Source organism: Camelus dromedarius, chromosome 9 (assembly GCF_036321535.1).
Source record: "Camelus dromedarius isolate mCamDro1 chromosome 9, mCamDro1.pat, whole genome shotgun sequence".
NCBI lineage: Eukaryota > Metazoa > Chordata > Mammalia > Artiodactyla > Camelidae > Camelus > Camelus dromedarius.
The window spans coordinates 66,116,799-66,133,986 of record NC_087444.1 but is presented as its reverse complement, the minus strand read 5'-3'; the positions used below and the strand labels follow the sequence as shown (position 1 = coordinate 66,133,986).

General features: G+C 37.0%; 2 protein-coding genes across 10 annotated transcripts in view; one reads left to right on the top strand and one right to left on the bottom strand.

Moving 5' to 3' along the window:
• The window catches only part of ZNF568 (zinc finger protein 568), a 102,591-nt gene that overhangs the window by 78,126 nt on the left and 7,277 nt on the right, over positions 1-17,188 (bottom strand). The window contains exon 2 of the mRNA XM_064489600.1: positions 14,258-14,360. The gene's annotated coding sequence lies outside the window, so the exon portion shown is untranslated. The remainder of the gene's footprint in view (positions 1-14,257; positions 14,361-17,188) is intronic.
• The window catches only part of ZNF829 (zinc finger protein 829), a 40,270-nt gene that overhangs the window by 15,915 nt on the left and 7,167 nt on the right, over positions 1-17,188 (top strand). For 5 of the 9 annotated variants that reach the window (XM_010994284.3, XM_010994285.3, XM_010994286.3 and 2 more), the window contains one exon: positions 2,398-14,258. In XM_010994284.3, the coding sequence (XP_010992586.1) occupies positions 2,398-3,377 (980 nt within the window). In that variant the 3' untranslated portion in view covers positions 3,378-14,258. Of the gene's footprint in view, positions 1-500; positions 671-2,397; positions 14,314-17,188 lie in introns of those variants that run through there. The other 4 variants (XM_031456910.2, XM_031456909.2, XR_010382409.1 and 1 more) reach the window with 3 other exon arrangements.

Below are 17,188 nucleotides of genomic sequence, written 5' to 3'. Positions count from 1 at the left end.
AGACTGTCAAACCTTCATGCTGGTCCAAACCACCATCTGTTCTCAGTAGCCCCCAGTCATCTATAGTATGCCAGGTCCCATCAGTGTTCCCAAGACAAGTACCAATCCCTCAGGTAGCTCCTTGAGATATTAGAACATTGAATATATGGTCTAGCTCTTTCCCTCCCCAGGGAGAAGGTGGGAGCTGGAGTTTTTCGCCTCTTAGTTCTGATCTGGGCTGGGGAGTAGGGCTATGGTAGTGTTTGCATCCTAGTTCAAATTACCTTCTTTGATCCCAGTGGCCTCCCAGCTGTTTAGAATATGCCAGTTCCCAAGACAAGCTAGTGCCAACCCCAGAAAAGTTGGAATATTTGATACATGGTCCAACACTTTCCCTCCCCGGGGAGAATCTAGGAGATGAGCTTTTTCTACCCCTCACCCTGCATTTAGCAGGGAGAGGAGCTGTGAAGAGTGCCAGCATGCTAGTTCAAACCAGTGGTTTTGTTTTCTGTCTCCCCCAGGAACCTAGTGCATGCCAGATGTCAGTGATCCAATACGGTCAGAAGAGAAGGCAGTCTTTTTGGGCAGTACTTGGAAAAGTTGAGACATTGGGTGTGCAATCCAAACTTTTCATCCTCAGGGAGAAGCTGGAAGGTGGAGATTTCCTCCCAATTATATGGCACTCTGCCAGGTGAGAGGATGTCTCCAATTTTCCTGGCAGTTTTGATGTGGCTGGCTCATGCTCACAATGCAGGAACCTCAATTCTAGTTTCTCGATTTCTTATAAAGGGAATTGATCCATGTATTTTTGTTAAATCTGTGTATCTTTTGGTGGAAAGAGTCTGGGGATTCTTATTCTACCATCTTGCTGATGTACCTTGAAATTATTAAATTTTTTTAAGTTGATATTTTATTTAACAACTTTACTGAACTTATAGTTTTTCATTCTGTTGGTTTTCCTAGTTAGATCATTATATCTGCATTTTAAGATTTATCTCTTCCTTTCCAGTCATCATACTTGGTATTGCTTTGTTACAACGGTAGGCAGGATGTATTAATTGGTAGCAGTGGTAGTGGACCTCTATTTCTTTTTCCTCCATCTTATAGGGAGCATTCTAGACAGGAACTGTTGGTTTGTTTTTTTTTTAACTTCTGCTATTATATTTTCAGTTTCTAAGAACTTCATGTGTTTGTTTTCTTAGTGTTCCTTTATTTAGCATCTTATTCCTGTTCAGTAGATATCAGATCTTCTGTTATCTCTCTGAGGTTATTTATTATATTTCTTTGACATTTTTTCCCCTGTTCCTTGCGTTGAGTGTTTCCTCACAGATACTTTGTCCTTTTTGGGGCTCTTTTCCATGTTAAAAGCTTACTTCAAATGTAAGATAAACTGTGACTTACTGGTCATGTTTAAGTCTGAGACACTAAAAAGATGGCTGGAGTCTTTGTGTAGTGAGGAGTGGGTCTTGTTTACTTTAGGATGATCTGATTGGGTTGATTTACTGAGAACTGCCCACTTTTGGTAACCATTGGTCTTTGCTCTTGCACACAATTTTCCCATGAGAGGGGACCTTCACTTTCTCTTCTGGTGAGGAAGGTAGGAACCTTTATCAGTATCCTGGGTGTTAAATTGTGCTAAAACAACAGTTTCATCATTTCAGTAATGCAGGCTGACATCAATTTTCTGACACCCACTAAGTGTCTTACACTTCAATTCAACTCAGTTCTCATACTAACTACCCAGCGTTAACATCAGGTCCCACAAGTTAAAGGGCAAACGTATCCCAGAAGACTGCGCTCAGTTCAAACACCAGCTGCAAGTGGCATTTCCCAGGCTACTCATGCTCCTGCCTGGCTGACTAAATTCACACACCCCTTCAGGTTTGATAATTCATTAAAATTAACTCAGAACTCATGAAAGCACTACACTTATGATTACCATTTTATATAAAGGATATAATGAACAGTTAGATGAAGAAGTACATAGAGCAGGGTCTAGGAGGGATAATTGTGACAACTATCCACAGATTACAAAACATATAGTATGATGCTCTGTGTGTGTGTGTGTGTGTGTGCTTATATAAAGGTATTTGACTAGATTCACTGTAGAATGTGGAGGATGGCCCTGAATAGTGTGGTTTTCACTGAAGTTTTGGATAATTCTGATCCACACCAGAATTTCTGGATTATAGAGGTCATCTATTTTCCTAGTCACTCACTTCAACTTCCTTTATTGCCTCTCCTTAATATCTATGCTTTTCCTATTAATTTTACAAATTGCTTAGCCATATTTGATAACTGTCTAAGCACTTACTTTCCCAGGCATTATTTTTAGCTTAATCTTTGGATTCCTTTTTTGGAAGTTTAACCTTTTCCAGAATAGAAAGAATGAATGTATGCCTTTTTATTTTCTTTCAGATCTGGAATCCATGTGTGAGACGAAGTTATTATCTCTAAAGAAGAGACACTTTAGTCAAGTAATATTTACCCATGAAGACATACCCACTTTTATTCAGCCCAGATTTCTTATTCCACATCAAAAAACTATTAATGAAGAGAAACCCTGTGAATGTAAGGTATGTGGAAAGGCCTTTAATCAAAACTCACACTTTATTCAACATCAGAGAATTCATTCTGCTGAAAAAAACTATGAGTGTAAGGAGTGTGGGAAATCCTTTAGTCGTGGCTCACTTGTTACTCGGCATCAGAGGATTCACTCTGGTGAAAAACCCTATGAATGTAAAGAATGCGGCAAGGCTTTTAGTTGCAGTTCATATTTTTCTCAACATCAGAGAATTCACACTGGGGAAAAACCGTATGAATGTAAGGAATGTGGAAAAGCCTTTAATTATTGTTCAAACCTTAATGATCATCAGAGAATTCACACTGGTGAAAAACCCTATGGATGTAAAGTATGTGGAAAAGCCTTTACTAAGAGTTCACAACTTTTTCCACATTTGAGAATTCATACCGGTGAGAAACCTTATCAATGTAAGGAATGTGGGAAAGCCTTTACTCAACACTCAAGGCTTATTCAACATTACAGAATGCATACTGGTGAGAAACCCTATAAATGTAAGGAATGTGGGAAGGCCTTTAGCAGTGCCTCAACACTTACCAACCATCACAGAATTCATGCTGGCAAGAAACTCTATGAATGTAAAGACTGTGGAAAGGCCTTTATTCAGAGCTCAGAACTTATTCAACATCAGAGAATCCATACAGATGAAAAGCCGTATGAGTGTAATGAATGTGGGAAGGCTTTTAATAAAGGCTCAAACCTTACTAGACATCAAAGAATTCACACTGGTGAGAAACCTTATGATTGTAAGGAATGTGGGAAGGCCTTTGGTAGTCGCTCTGACCTCATCCGCCATGAAGGAACTCATACTGGATAAATGAGAGGCCCTTTTGGTAACCTTTATAATAATACTTTAAAAAAACAGGTAATACAAAAAATAAATCAGAAGTCCCCCAGATAACGCATGATTGAAGGTTCCCCTGTGTGATATTTCCTAGGGCTACTGTAACAGAGTACCAGGTACCATGAAACTAGGTGGTTTAAAACAACAGAAACTTATTCTCTCACAGTTTTTGAGCCTTGAAATCCAAAATCAAAGTTGTTGGCAAGGTTGGTTCCTTTTGGGGACTCTGAGGAAAAATCTGTTCCATGTCCTTCTCCTGGCTTCTCCTAACAGCTAGCAATTTTTCACATTCCTTGGCTTGTAGATGCATTGCTCCAATCTCTGCCTCCATCTTCATACTGGTTTCTCCCTTTGGGACCCTGTGTCTCGTCTCTTATATGGATGCAGGTCTTATTGGATTAGGGCTCACCCCAAGGACCTCATCCTAACTTGATTACATCTGCAAATACCTTATTTCCATATGAGATCATACTCATAGATACCAGGGGTTAGGACTTCAACATAGTTCAACCCATTGTACTCTTAACTATTTTTTCTAATGTATTTGTAATTTTATACATAAGATTTATCAAATATATTTAAAATGTGAATTCAAGGTCTAAATTAACGCCCCCTCCCCCACCAAAGAAAGATTTCATTCCAAAACTACTTATTCAATAATTCCTTCCCAGTTGTTCTCCATTTTGGTTATATATTTATGTTTGTACTGCCTTATGTTTTAGGGCCATCTTTTCTAGTTCTGTGGCTTACAGAGTACTACACTGTAAATTGTGTTACATAGGCTATCTTTGACTTTGTGGTGGAATTAAAACTTTGTTTTTCTGAAGGCAGCTCTATTCTTTTTCCCTTTTGCAAAACTGATATTTTCTTACTGTAAAAAAAAATTAGAGGACACAAAGGGAAAAATAAAGATTATTTATAAGCCTACCAAACAGAGATGACTACTTTCATTACAGCATATCCTAGGCTTTATTGAGTGTGATCATGACGTGCATGCTGTGCCATGACCTGCTTTTATCATGCCACTGTTTCAGTAAGTATAGATGTTTATGTATCATCTTTTTAATGGTGTCCTAGTAATCTCTTCTGTAGTTGACTATCACTTTGCTAAATAACTACTGACAAACATTTTGGTGCCTGTTTAAACTTTGCAGTTTATGAAAGTTCCCTTCTAAATGCAACTTCAGTATTTTTTTCATTTGAAATTTAAAAACATTAAATTTCAGTGCTGAAATAACTGATGAATATAGTCCCCCTGTAAAATATTCCCAATAACTCCAGTTCCCTCATTGTAATCACTGTTACCAATTTGTTTTTATCCTCCCAGACCTTTTTAAAACAATCTTTTTACATGCATATGCACACACAACCAAATATGTAAGTATTTGTAGGAAAAGTTAGTGCTGTTTTATATATATTTTTTGTATAAATGTATCCTAATGATGTGTGTGTTGGGTTGCTGTAAGGATAAACTAGTTAATAAGTGTAAAATGGTTGGGGCTTTTATAACATATAGTAACTATCTAGCTGATAGTTATCCAACATTAGCATTAATATCTTCATTGTTATTATTGTGAAAAGGACTTATACACCTTAATTGACATCAAAGAATTTATAATGAAAAAGATCAGTGGGTGTAATGTTTGTAAAAATCAGCTCACCAACACTTACTCCTTTTTCAGCATGAAGTTACAAAAAAAAAAAAAACCCTAAGAAAACTCAAGGACAGAGAATGGGTGAATAAGCCTACATTCACACCTCATATTTCACACTACACAATAACTTCATACCCATCAAAATCCTATTTATATATCAAGATTAGTTGAAAACACTATTTGTCAAAAAAGAGAAAGACATGAAATGTTAACTCAATAATCACTTGCCCCTCAAAGTAGAACATATGTAGGTCATATCCTTTTCCAGAATGGGAAAAAAATTAAAATATGATAGCCAACAAATATCTGAATATTGATAATACCCCCTCCAAATATTGTGAGTTCACAGGGAACTATATTCAATATCTTATAATAGCCTTTAATGAAAAATGTGAAAATGAATATATATATATGTGTATGTATGACTGGGACATTATGCTGTACACCAGAAACTGACACGTTGTAACTGACTATATACTTCAATTTAAAAAAACACAAATATTGTGAGTTAAGTAGGATATCAATCCCCAAATTATGTTTATATGAGCATGAGCACATTATGCAGAAAAACATTGAGGGTTGGCAGGCAGCCAGATCTGCCTTTAGATAAAAAACGTATAGCCTGATAGGCATAGTGATATTAAAACACTAAGACATGATTAATAAATGAATTAAATGTACAAGACAAAAAGCTAGAAGAATAACTGTAAACTAAATCCAAATATAGAAGAAAAGTTATCAGTAGAAATAAAAGGCAAAAATACTTCAAGGAAAAAGTAAAATTATTTCTTTGACAGAAAAAAATACATATAGATACAAGCATTGGTAATTCTGATGGAAAAAAAGAAGACAGATGAATTATATATGAGATAAGTATGTTTAGAGAGATTAACATATTTACCAATATCTAGAAATCTTGTGAAGTACATAATAGTTGTAGGAAAATGTAATTCATCAGAATTACTCCAAAAGATGTAGACCCATAATATAACAAAATAATAAATGCAGGGGAAATGTTTTAATGTAATCAAAAGCTCTACCTCCCCCAAGCCAGATGATTTTATGGGCAAAATCTATCAAATAATCAGGGAACTTCCAAATCTAATGAGATAAAAGCTTGCCATCTGGTTCTATGAATTTTTCATAATCCTGATGTCAAAATAACTAGATCACAAAAATATAAAAATTGACTGTTATATATTATCTAAACTCTATAAAGACTGAAATTTGCTTGACCAAGCCCCAACATCTTATATGCTTCCGTGAGCTTTAGTTTTCTTAGCATTATTAGAGTTAGATTTTTAACATATTATTATAACACACATTCATCATTTTACATATGTCAACATACATACAACTTGATCTAAAAAATATGAGTCATTAAATTTGACCCAAGTGCTGTGAAGTCACTGCTGTCATCACTACCATTCTGTCCACACTCCAAATATTGAGCAGTCCAGAAAACACTGGCCAATCACCTATAGTTTAATGGATCCCACCATGCCATGCACTTCTGAAAAATATTTTGTTAAAAGCAAAACAATATATTACATTATGTAGTAAAATTGATGTGAATATGAGTGACTTGTAGTTACCTCCAAATACCATGTCTCCATCTTAGCGAAAGCTTTATAACCCCACATATTACAATGCACCACAACAGCAGCAGTTTAAAAAAAAAAAGACAAAAAAAAAAAAAAAAAAACAAAAAAAACCACCTCCCCCTTAACTCGTTTATCCGAGCATGAGCCAACTAATTTGAACGTGAAATCCTATTTGCTCCTAATTGCTGTTAACATCTTTGGGAAGTGTATATATTTGGGAATCATTTGGCACTTTTGGTTCTTTTTTTTAATAAAATCATGACTCAAAGGGTGAAATTAAATCATTACAGGTAAGCTAGGAATTTGGAAATGGAGCATTTTCCACTTCCCTGATGTCAGACACTACAGGATGCTAGACATAACTGTAAGCCATCAAAAATATTAAGATCCCTGATAAAGATAAATACATGGATAAGTATAAAACCTGTATTAATGTAATTTTGATTTGCAAAATTTGTGGGTTTTTTTTTACAAGATCTAAAAGACAAACACATAAAAATAATTATAAACCTAGGTTAAAGTATACATAATATATAAAGACTCAACTTGTGATATTAATAAAGAAAAGGAGCCAACTGTAAAGGAATAGAGCTTTAGTATGGAATTGAAGGTGGTATCAATTTAAAATAAATTGTAACTTTAGGATCTTCCTGGTAACCACAAAGAAAATATCTATAGAATGCACACAAAAGGGAATCAAAATGTGTTAGATTAAAAAAAAAAAAATCAACTAGAGATACGACTTCCAGTTTCTGGTCCACAACTAGCTTGGAAGTCATCGATCCATCATAACAACAAGTGAAAAGCTGAATAAACTAAAAGCCAGTGACTCTTTTTAGTTCTATCAGAATTGAGGTCACAGGGTCAACTACTGCCCACCAAACTAGAGACAGGTGGATCCAGAGAATCATAGCTTATCAGAGCACATTAGCAGAAACCTCTGTGGGAACCAGTACAGAGGCTGGAAAACCTAAACGTTAAGGGACAAACTGCAGGAGGCTCAGTGTGGATAAATGTGAAAATTAAAGACTCCAGGAGGATCCCAGTTTTAAAGAAGCCCCCACATTTTTATGAGTTTTACCTCTAGGAGCCAAATCAAGTTCTCATAGTGAAGACTGGAGAAAAATCCCCATTATGCTTCTGCCAGAGAGGGGGAAAATAGCTATTTTGAAATACACCCAAAGCATTCTGTTCTTAACAAGGCATGCCCCAAAGAGAAATTATTGTACCAGAGCCTGCACCCTACTGGCTTTTATTAGAATCTAACCAGCCTGACGAAGAAATGCCCAACTCTGGTCCACTGTAGCCATCCTGTCCCACCTAAGGGAGGGAGGTGGACTGAGAAGCACTGGTGAAGTTCTCAGTCCAGTGGCAGTTTCACCAAGACCGAAGCCTAATCATAGGATTATCAAACACTCCCCCTCTCCCCACACCTTACCACCACATCACTAAAGGTCTGTTTACCAGTGTTACTTTTACCCAGTACATGAACTCTAGCTTTAAACAAAAGGAAATAACAAAAAATGAAACAAAAAAGGCAATTAATAGAAAACAGTAACAAATATAGTAGGTGTAGGTATTAATCCAATTATATCAATAATCACTTTAAATATCAAAGATAAAATCAAAGATAAAAGTATAGTATGCTGGGGGAAGGGTATATAGCTCAAGTGGTAGAGCGCGCATGCTCAGCACCCAAGAGGTCCCGGGTTCAATCCCTGGTACCTCCTCCAAGTGGAAATCAATGAAGAAACCTAATTACCTCCCCCTCAGAAAGAAAAGTATACCATGCTAACACTAATCAGAAGAAAGCTGGAATAGCTATATTAGTTTTAGAGGAAACAGACTTCAGATCAGGGAAGATTTTCAGGGATAAAGAGGACCACTACATAATGGTAAAGGTGTAAATTTTCAAAGAAGTAATAATCTTTATGTGTGCCTAATAATGGATTATCCAAATATGTGAGGCAGAAAGTTTTAGAGCTACAAGGAGAAGTAAAATATGAAGACCAATGTATGTATGTATATGCATGACTGAGATATTGTGCTGTACACCAGAAATTGACACACTGTAATTGACTGCTTCCAAAAAAAATAAATACTACAAGGAGAAATAAATGAATCCACTATTATAATTGGATTCTTTCAACACATTTTTTTAAACTTCCATACTTCAAAAAAAAATTGAACTATAGTTGATTTACAATGTTGTGTTAGTCTCTGGTGTGATTCAGCATAGTGATTCAGTTATACACACATATATACTTTTTCATATTTTTCATTAGAGGTTACTATAAGGTATTGAATATAGTTCCCTGTGCTATACAGTAGGAACTTGTTGTTTATCTATTTTATATTTAGTAGTTAGTAGCTACAAATCCTGAACTTCCAGTTTATCCCTCCCCATCCCCTTTTCCCTGGTAACCATAAGTTTGTTTTCTATCAATCAATAAGGACAAAGTTGAACTCTAGCCCCATCAATCAACTGTATATAACTGACATCTATAGACTATTTCATCCATCAATAGTGGAATACACATTCTTCTCAAGTTTACAAGGAACATTCACCAAGATAAACAAAACAAACTTCTGTGGCCTTAACTCACACCTTAACAAAAGAACAGAAATCATACAATTTATGTTCTCACATTAGAATAGAATTGAACTAGAAATTAATAACAGAAAGATAGCTGGAAAACCCCAAAATACCTGGAGATTAAACAACACACTTCTAATTATTACCCAAGTCAAAGGAATCTCAGAAATATTAAAATATCTTAAATAAAAATGAAAATACAACTTATCAAAATGCCACCAGAGAAATTCAGTTGTACTCCTGTATTATAAGTATCAAACTATATAATTGGAGGTCTTGTGCATTTCAAGTTTGCAAGGCACCCGTGTACTTAAGATATATACAGAGACCCACTGCACAGTAGCTTTGCCCCTTTAATTGGGGTACCTTAATCTTACATTATTTAGCCACCCAATCGCAGATTGAGATATTGCTCCAAGGGGCCTTAGGTAGCTGCCAGTAAGTAATTTTAATGGCTGTCTTGAAATTAACAAGTGTTATAATGAAATAATCCACCTGATGCTAAATAAAACCTTTAGAATGTTCCCAAAAAAGTCCTTTCTATGATTCTTGAAGAAAAGTATTTTTGAAAAATCATCAAAGTACAATAATCTTTGTCTATAAATGACAAAAGCTTAAAAAGTCAAGGTTAAAGACTTTTTGATTACAAAGCAGTTGAAAAGAAATTTGGTTACTGCTGTGACATACACTAAAATTGTGACCAATATCATTTACTAGGACATATTAGAATTTTAGGAATTCCATGTAACTTCTAGAATGTATATTAATGACATTTACCCATATGATACAATTGAAGTTTTATTACCACATATTTGATGATGCTTCCCATGTAACTTTATATACCAAATAAGCCTAGTTAGTTTAATATTCTTCTCTCTGAGATGAAGAGAAAACAAACATTTTGAAGTGTTCCAGGGACACTTTGGAACACCTGAAAGTTAGCTAGAGGTCAAATGAACCTCATTTAGAGTTGGATCTTTGGGAAGTTTGTCAAAAGTATCTAAGTTTTAAAACACTTGGTCAAATTGAATCACCGGTTACTGTGAAAAAATACCCATTCACTTAATCAAGGTGCCAATAAAAGGTCTCAATGGCAAATATAGAACACTCACAGAAATCTATTACCAAACACAGTATTCAGTATTTTAAGAAAACTCTGTTCTCCTAGAGAGAGAAATCCAGGTTTTGTACCACTTTACATTTAAGACTCACTTTCTTAATTAAATTCAATCTTATTTTAGTGATACAGGAAAAAAAATGAGGCAGGAGAGGATGACCATGTCCCAGGTCTCAGGTGAGTCCAGGGGACACGCCCCATCAAGTGAGAGTCCTTGGCTTCACAAAGGAAAGAACTGAAGAGCAAGACATAGTTGAGTAAAAGTAGATTCATTCAGAGAGATGCACAGAGAGATTCCACTGACCAAGTGTAGGCTATCTCAGAAGGCCAGAGAGGCCGCAAGGTGTGGGGGTGGGTGTTTAGTCTAAAGTAAAAGTAGATACGTACTCCACAGACAGAGTGTGGCTCATCTCAGAAGGGAGAGCAACCATGAGGTGTGGGGATTGTTAGTTTTTTTTTTTTCTTTAAAATTTTTTTTTTCCTTTTATTTTGGGGGGAGACAATTAGATTTTTTTTTTTTAATGCAGTTACTGGGGATTGAACCCAGGACCTTGTGCATGCTAAGCATGCACTCTTCCACTGAGCTATAACCTCCCCCCCACCAACACTGGGTTGTTAGTTTTAATGGGCTTGGTAGCTTCATATGCTAACAATTAGCATATGTAGCATATGGATTATCCCAACTACTTTGGGGAAGGGGTGGGGATTGCCAGGAACTGGGCCACTGCCCACTTTTTGACCTTTTATGGTTAGTCTCAGAATTGTCATGGCGCCTGGGGGGAGTGTCATTTACCATGCTAATATATTACAATGAGCATAAAATGACGCTCAAGGTCTACTGGAAGTCAAATCTCCTGCCATCTTGGGCCTCAAAGTCTACCAGGAGTTGACTTCTCTGTCATCTTGGTGCTAATTGCTGTGTCATTCCTTTAATGGCTGTGCCCTGCCCCCTTTCTTTCTGGCTCATTAGCCAATCCTGACCATGCACAAAACTCTCTGTGTCCCCCCTCCACAAACCTGCAACTTTCTGTATCCATATTCATCTGTCCATCAATTTCTTCCCCATTTAGAAACAGAAACCAGCTCTAGAACCAAATCATCTTTTTTTTCTTTAACAGAATGCATTTTCATTGTTCATACCTTCTTTGCTGAGAACACACATCCTACTTTCCATGCATACTGAAATGTTTCCCTTAAAATCTTAATCTCTAGTGAAAACCAAGGCAAGTAATTGTGAACTGTCATACTGGCATTTCCTGATTGACAAACATGCTTTAGTCTTCCTCTCCTAAGAAGGCAAAAGTAGGTGACCTTATACTGGCCGACAATTAATGTCCTGGTATTTTATCCCATTGAAGTGACCTGGATAGTGAATAAGTTCTCATTTTAACTTGGTTTAGTTTCAAGTTACCAAAATCTGGAGATATTCTTAAAGCAGACATTCCCAAAACACAAAAAGAATTTACCTCTATTTACTTAAAAGCTTTGTCATATCGTTTTTGTAACAAATAATAAGGTGTTATTTGATTTCTAGTAAACCTAGGTGCAATGAAAGTATTATATTTGTGGGGTCCTCAGACGTCTGGCAGATTCCTGCTCCAAAGACCCTCTGCTCCAAGGCCCCCCAGGCACCCAACTGCTGCCCTTGAAAGATAACAAAGAACATTCCTTTCCTAATACATACCTGCCTTGGCTGAGATAATCACCTATACAATGCCCAGAAGCCTGACCACCAGAACCGGTCACAGCCTCCCACCAGATTCACGAAGCCCTACCCTTTCACGGCCCCCTCCCTTCCCTATTATCTCAACATCAACCAATCTGAGACTTACACACAAGCCAATCATGTACCTTGTGACTCTTTAGTACAGGAAGCAACCGACCCTCAGGGCTCACCCAGGCACCTCTCATCAGTGTGGCCCTCTGTAGTCTATGACAGAATACTTAATAAATTCCTTTTCTATTTTCATCCTTTGTCTTCGGTAAATTCTTTTACCACTTCCACACCAGCCCGCTGAATCCCATGACAAATACTTAATGTTGATGACTCTAAGAACATGATTGTGTTAATCAAAGCAACAAGCTTAAGCTAACTTTAATGCCAGATATTGATTTAATACTGCATATTTCCCTGATTACATGAACCTGATATTCATTCTGGCCAGATTCTTTTATATTTTTGAGTATTTATATAAATGCTTAATTTCCCTTAAGCCAATTAAATAGAGCTCTTTTACAAATTAATTTTGGCAGTATCACACATCTACAACATATGTACAGACACACAAAGAAACACTAGACCTCATAGTTCCCATCCAAAATTTCAGCCCTGAATCAGGTACAATATAAAACCCATCAGTTATATAAGAGGTTGGATTCAAATTGAGTTTCTGGTAGATGAAACAAATCAAGGTCACCTATGTAAATGGTTAAACACTTTTTACTAATATTTATGGAGAAGACACTTAAGATTTCTATCTGTTTTTGATAAGTCAAGTTCCAAGTTACCTACCTCCTTCCCTAAAAGGTGATGGAGATAAGGGAGAAGACAAGGTAGCACATTCACGTCTCAAGGGCATTGGAGGAGAAAGGCAAGTTCCTCCAGGGTGATTCTGGTCCCTAAGGCCAGATTTTTTTTTCTCAGTACTTAAAAGCCTCCTAAGATAACTACGGTGGGAGTGGTAAAAGGATTGGTAGGGTTTGGATTATTACTGGAGCCACACCCTTGGCCCTGTAAAGACTAGATTTCTAAGACAAGGAGTTTGTTTTCCTCAAAGAATTGGGCGGCCACCTCAATGATATAGAGGGGTTGACACACGCATTCACCTATGTTGGATTGTTTTACTTTCCCTCATTTAGATTAGGGGAGAAGGCCTCCCCCAAAATTCCTAGCAGACTCTGAATATCAGCTGTGGTCAATTTAGTAAGATTGGTAGCCTCCCATTTTGGTAATCTATTTACAAATATTTTTGAGGATCCTCTGTGGGTTTAAGAAGTTCTCTAACTATGGCCCTCACTTCAGGCCTTTGATCTGAAGCGACCCACCGACAACCTCACATGGTCCCATTTCTAAAGGTAACCACTTAATAGTGCCTTCTGAGTGGAAAGGCAATTCAGAAAGTTATTAGAATGAGTACTCACATAAAGAATAGAGGGGAGCAGTAGTTAAAATTTTAGGTACCTTTTATATCATTACTTTCATTAGCCTTCTACAACAAATCTTTCAATGAGGCTATTTTGGAATTTTGAAGCCTTTGGGACTTCCACGTATCAATTAAAATAGGTGTAATAAATAGCTTAAGATGAGAGCTCTCTAAAGTTTTAACAATTTAGATGTTTCCCCAATTCAAAGGATCTATGGAACTAGCCCTACAAATATTTTGCCCTGCTTATCTAGTTTTAGAAAAGAGATAAATATTTACCATGGTTGTTTCCATAGACCTTGAAGGCACAGACAACTGCTGGCTTTAATTGTGGGGTCAAAATTCAACTCTGGGAGGTCAAAAGAACCCCACCTTGGCCATTTCAGGGCCCGATTTTCTTTAGTTCCCAATTGAGTACTTGCAATCACACATAAACCCAGCTGGTATTCCCATAGGTGGCTCTTGGCACGGGAGCTGCTTGGCTTTTGAGGCACAATTCCTGTATTAATTTCGTAGCCTAATGTAGATATGAGATGTGACCTGAACAACTTTGTGAGGACAGTGTGGGGATCACACAAGTGCTGCTTCTGCATCTAACTCCCCAAAGAGTTACCCTTTGGTAGTTTCGACTTCTTTCACGTAGCTCGGTTTCTGCCAATTACAGCCTGAAACCATCATGGATGCTCAGAGTGCCAGGCAACGGGCCTCTGTCTCACCCCCCTGGTGAGCAGTACTTACGTGATGGTCTTGGTGGGGTTCCCCTATGGACCACTGCACATCTTGAGAGATTGATCCACAGACATTTCTGCAAGGTCAGCAGTCACCTGAGGACACCATCTGGCTGGAAAGAGCAAAATGTCCCTTTATTCTTCAGAGCTGAATAATTCAGTGTCTCATTACACTAGTGAAAGCTTTGTTCAGACCATATATCAACTCATTTTTTTCTCAATTTAAGCCAAATTTAACAAAAACCCGTCCACCTACGTTCTAGCCTAGGAAACACACTGGTGCCCCTTAAGACTCCAAGTCTTAAGTGAAAACCAGCTTGAAAAAATATTTTAGGATCATCATCCAAACAAAGAGATCAGAATATCAGGAGAACTCACCAGGACACCTGAGGAGTACCGAGAAGCCGGGTGGCTCAATGGGCCCACGCTGGTACCAACTGCTGGTTCGAGGTAGACTCCAGGTGTCCTATGGTGGGTTTTCTGATATCCTGCCAACTATGCCAAGTATATGTCAATGAAAAATTAGCCAATTTAAGAAAGAATTGGAAAATTTTCTTTGAACCAAATTTGAGGATTATAACCCAGGAAGAGCATCTCAGAAAGCTCTGAGAACTGCTCCATGGGTCAGAAATCATGGCACAGTTTTATAAGTCTTTGAGACACAGGGCTGTACATCAAATGACCTATCATTGATAGTTTACATAATCCAGGTCTAAGTGTCATCCTGGTGGGTCATGTGATCCCTTACAAGATCAAGAAGGAATGTTATCTTTTAAGGAGTGGTCTTCTTGATGCTAGGAGATTGTTGGTCTTCATGGGTGAGGAGATATTCCTGCCGATGGGAAGGTTTGGTGGATACATAATGCACAGTCAGGGGAGAGGTGGACAAAGGGCAGAGAACTTTTTATGTTTAAATTTTTCTTGTCTGGCCACATAAAATGAGTTTTATTTCAAATATTCATGTTGTGTGTAGTAATATTTTTTAAAGTAGGTGGCTAATTTAAGAGGTATTTCCACTTACCGTGGGCTCTCTTAGTCACTTTTTAAATCTTCTTTTTAAAGTTAACCACATGAATATGTAAATGAATATATACTTGTATATGCATGACTGGGACATTGTGCTGTATACCAGAAACTGACACATTGTAATTGTACTTCAATAAAAAAAAATAAACAAAAATTAAAAAAAAATAAAGTTAACCACACAAACTGCCATCTCATTAAAAATTCTTCATGGAAATGAGTTAAAATTCTACATCACATACCACTCATGAATGCATTCTCATTATTGAAAAGATCACCATTATTAATTTCCAAAAATTAATAGTAATCTATGATTCAGTATAACATTACAGACACCTAAGGTGACTCCACTTGAGTGCAGTGTCAGGCTCTTGCCCAAAGGTTCTCCTCTTCCCCCATCTCTACCCAGCCCACAATTCTTTTCCATCCTCACTAGAAATGATCCCTGGCTGTTCTCCTTTGATTTGCAAACTGAATGAACAACTGATAGTGATTTTCCAATGGTGAATCACTCTTGTTGTTAGAGTGACCCACTGGGTTGTCAAGTATTATTCTTTAGCAGGAAAATACCTCCTTGGGCTTTTTGTATTGATGATCAAGAGTAGGAACTCTGTAGCCGCCAGTGAAGTGGGACCAATCAGAGGCTCTTTTCTTGCCACCTGGAATTGGAAAAGGGGTGGAGCCTAAATGGGCCAGCCCTCTGTGTGTCACAATTTAGGTCAAAGTCACGGTTCACAGGTCTACTGCTTCTAACGTGGCTGAAAGCTACTGGTAAGTTCCACAGACCTGATTCTCCACTCTCCCTCCCATTTCTCCCCAAATCCTCCACTAGCCTTCAGGGGTCTCTGTAGATTCCTACTAAACTCTGGGAGGGGTTTCCACCCTTTTCTGAGGCTCTGTGTGTATTTTTAGGTTAATTTCCTGTGGTTTTACTTGTTATGGCTTGATAATCTTTTATATCTGATGAGATCATTACCACCTCCTTAATCTTTTTAAACAATAGCAAAATTTGTTCTGTTTATTCTTCCAAATTAAAGTTAGAACGATTTAGGTAAGTTAAAAAATTCAAATACAAGCAATACCTAAACATTTGTTAGTGAGAATGTGTCTATTTTGCATTACTCAGTCTTTCTGCCGCAAAACATGGCATACCTTTTATTTCGTTATTTTTATTTTAACTTGTTTATGTATTTAACTTAGCCCCATGCATCTGTCATTAAGGGTAATCTTAGATATTTTAGTAAGGAGACAGAAATGCTTTTCACTGGCGACAAATTTCTTTTTTTCCCTAAGACAGATTTACCTATATTTTCTCCTTTCAGCTAGACTCCTTTATGTCTTTTTGTCTTTGTTGTGTGAGCAAGAAATTTCAGAATGATGTTGGTGAAATGGGGTCATGTGGATTACCCATTCAATACTTAATGTCAAAAGCATTTAGCACTTCACTGTTGACAAATACATGAATTTTGATTAGATAGATATTCATCACTGCTGACTTCTACTGTTCTTTTAAAGTGTTAGAAATGTTTGTTGAACTTTACCAAATGACGGATCATCTATCGGAAGGATTTTTGTTTCCTAATTTGTTCAATGGACATTTTATGCTGTAGACAGATGGCCATCTATTATTTTAACATCTTGCTTTTATTGATCACAATCAACCCTACTGTGGTGTTTATTATCCTCCAGGGCCACCAGGCCATGAGAGTTCTCATAACTACTATTATTTCTGTTTTTCTTTTTTTCGTGTTTTGACTGGCTTCTTTAGGAGGTTTTTCATTTTTATTATTACTTAATTTTGTTTCCCAGACAATATCTCTTTGCTTAGTTTACTGATGGAGTTTTTTTTATTTATTTTCTAGTTCAGTTATTCTGTCCTATATATTTATAGTAATTTTCCTTTCCCATGACATATTAT